Raw genomic sequence first — 3205 nt, forward strand, 5'->3', positions numbered from 1 at the left:
ACAGCCCTGGCCGAAGCTGCTGCAGGACCCCGCAGGCCACACAGCCCTGGCCGAAGCTGCTCCAGGACCCCGCAGGCCACACAGCCCTGGCCGAAGCTGCTGCATGACCCCGCAGGCCACACAGCCCTGGCTGAAGCTGCTGCAGCTGGTCAGAACAGGATTTCACAGTGGCCAGTGTGCAGCATGGAAGGGAGAGATCTCAGAGTAGAGAGGGAGGCAGGGGCAAGGTCACGTAGAAGACCCTTGAAGGCCCAGTTATGGATTTTGGACTTCATCCTAAGACTATGGTAAAACACTGAAGGTTTTCAGAGGAGCCGGGCAGGTGACACGGTAGCATTATAAATTTTAAAGGTTATGAGAAGTAAAGGGGGACAAAGATAGGAGCTGCACGACTCCTCGGGTGCCACCCTCTTTATGCTCTGTGTGGATGGGAACCCTCTGGGGTTGTGCAGTGCCCAACCTGTGCAGCTGTATACAACAGACCTGCCTCCACTAGGGGAATGGCCATGGGGATAGAGAAGAAAAATTCAAGAATCATTCTAGGAGCTGAATGGAGCAGGTGTGGCCCTTGGGGCTACCGGGCTCAGCTCTCCTCAGACACCTCTCTCCATTCTGAGGGTGGAGATGGGCACATGACCCTGTCGGAAGAAACCTTCCCAAGGACATCCTTCCAGAGCCAGCGCCCTCCTCCCGGGATGGGGGCAGCATGAGGCCCCAACACCAGGCTCCTCTTCCTGGAGAAGGAGCGGCTCAGGGAAGGGAACATTGCACAGAGGCCAGAAGGCACTGAGGGGGTCTCAGTGATCCCCTAGCCCAGGCCCCTCATGTTACATACAGGGTCACTGAGGCTCAGAGAGCGGGCACGTGAGGAGGATGGAAAGGCAGGAGGTTTGAAGTCAAGCAGATCAGAATTCACATCCTACTAGCTGTGCAATCTTGGGCAAATGGCTGGGCCTCTCTGAGCGTCAGCTTCCTCCTCAGTAAAATGAGGGCGACAGCTGTCACCCTAGGTTGCCTGAAGACTTAGCTGTTCGTTATTTGGTAAAACCTCATTTCAGTATCAGGGCTGGGTTCTGTCACTGAATGAATGAGGAAGGGCAGGGCCTGCTTGGCTCTTTAGCGTCATGGATCAGAGCAAGGACACAAAGGCCCTAGAGGCCAGTGCGCTGGCAGTGCCAGTGGCCACTGCTCATATGGGGAACCTTCAGGGGCAGGGAGGGGAGGGGGATGATGAGGCTGAGCTGGGGCCTCAGCCACCCCTGCCACCACACAGAATGTCTCTCCACCGCCACCTGCTGGCATCTGCTCAGCTTTATTAAGCAGATCTAGTGGCTCCTAGGGTCCCGTCTTGCCCACGTTGGGTGGTAGCTGCTGACTAAACCCACCATAGGCCCTCTGGACCATGCGGTCCTTTCTTGCTGGCACTCAGTTTGGCTGCCAATTGTTTTCCAACGGGGCTTGGGTCGTATAACTTCGTATAATGTATGCTATACGAAGTTATTACGCCAAGACGAGGTCAGCAGAGGCGCTGGCTGCCACGTAACCGCCGGCACGCAGAGCATCTGCTTTCCTCTGTGCTTGTCCACCAAGCTGGCTGCGGGATGCTGACAGCTGAAATGCACGTGGTGCTCCTCGGGGCTGACACACTCTGTTTGCAGCTCTTTATGTGCACGGACACATTTAATCCGGGGAGATGGGCACTGCTCACATCTGCACTTTGCAGAAGAGGAAACTGATACAAGATCTGCCCAGGGTTGTCGCAGAACTTGTGTGCAGTGAAACCAGGATTCCAACCAAGGCAGGCTGGCTCCAAACTCAGCACCCTTATCGGCCACGCTCTGAGGGCACCCCTTTCCCTCCTCCTCAAGGCCTTTGGTGGCCTGACTGAGGAATGAGTGACTTGGTTCACTTGAACTCCACGACAGCTCTCCCAGCCTGCCTCTGTGCTGTCATCATCAAAAACCTCACTGTCCATTTTATTCTGTGATTTCTGTCCTGAGGTCTGATGCTCTGTTTGTGCCTTTCCCAGATCCAGACCTTTCCAGGCAGCTCCTCAAGACCCCCCCCCCCATATCCATCTACAGCCCCACCCTCCTGCCCCTCCCCACTTTCTGGATTGGACTTCAGAATTCCAGCAACTCTTCTCATTGGCTGTGGAGCAGACCTCTGTAAGAAGCCAGCCAATCAGAAGCCTTCTTCTGGGTCACCCCCCCTCCTCCCAGCACCAGGTTAGTTCCCTCCAGAGCAAGCATTTCTGAGCATGAGGGTAGGGGTGGGAATGGGGGTGAAAGGCCCGAGCAGGGAGAGAGACCCTGAGCCCAGTGGAGCCAGGCACGAGGAGAAAACAGCAGGAGGCCCGAGAGGAGGGTGCCGGAGCCCGCCAGCCACCGCGCCTTGGCCGGGTCCTGTGGTGCACACGGCACCCCAGCCCTCAGGTGACCTTTGCACAGGGCCTGGGAGCTGGGGGAGCAGACAGCCTGGGGGTGCTGAGCTGACAGCAGGGGAGTGCCTTTCCCCACACAGAAGGGGCTGCCAGGGCCTTCTTCACCTGGTTTGGGGTAGCCAGGTTTCCAGCCAGGAGCCTCAACCCTTCCTGTCTGACAGGTCCTACCCTGTGTCTACCACAGATGTCCCTTTATTACTAAAGACCCCGTTCTGGGCAGTGTCCGCAACCCCGCCACATCCCCACCAGTAACCCCTGCTCCTACCGATTCTCCTCACAGTCCCTCATTCCAGAAGGGACCCACCCCTCCCCCCACCCCAGCAGCCCCCTCACCTGCCAGGTGCCCCCCAGCCTGCGGGCACAGGAGTATATTCCGTGCTGCATGAGATGTCCCAGTCGGTTGAGCACCACGAGGTTGAGCGGGATCCCCACAAGAGCAAAGAAGATGCAGAAGAGGCGGGCAGCCATGGTGTGGGGTCTCAGATTGCCATAGCCTGAGGGAGAAGGGGACACCTCAGGGGACCTTTCCAGCCCAGCCCTGCCCACTCGCCACCACAGCCCCACTCCCCGGCCCACCCTCAGGGCCTTATTCCAACCCACTCCTGATGTGGGCAGCTGGTACTTATTAGGGCCTTCCTTCCTTGTGCCGGGCACTGTGCAGGGAGCCCTATACATTCATTCCCTCAATTCATCCTCGCAGGCACCCTTCCAAACCACGACTGTGCCCCACAGTTTACGCATCAGAGAACAGAAGTTCTAGAG

The 3205-nt window shown here is 57.7% G+C and overlaps 1 protein-coding gene across 1 annotated transcript in view; it reads right to left on the reverse strand.

Annotated features, from left to right (window-relative positions):
* Positions 1-3205, reverse strand: part of KCNK17 (potassium channel, subfamily K, member 17) — a 20085-nt gene that overhangs the window by 5032 nt on the left and 11848 nt on the right. Inside the window, exons 3-4 of the mRNA XM_008593136.1 lie at positions 2777-2937; positions 2336-2405 (exon numbers count right to left, since the gene is read on the reverse strand). Coding sequence (XP_008591358.1) covers positions 2336-2405; positions 2777-2937 — 231 coding nt within the window. The remainder of the gene's footprint in view (positions 1-2335; positions 2406-2776; positions 2938-3205) is intronic.

This window comes from Galeopterus variegatus, unplaced genomic scaffold, assembly GCF_000696425.1.
Source record: "Galeopterus variegatus unplaced genomic scaffold, G_variegatus-3.0.2 Scaffold8757, whole genome shotgun sequence".
NCBI lineage: Eukaryota > Metazoa > Chordata > Mammalia > Dermoptera > Cynocephalidae > Galeopterus > Galeopterus variegatus.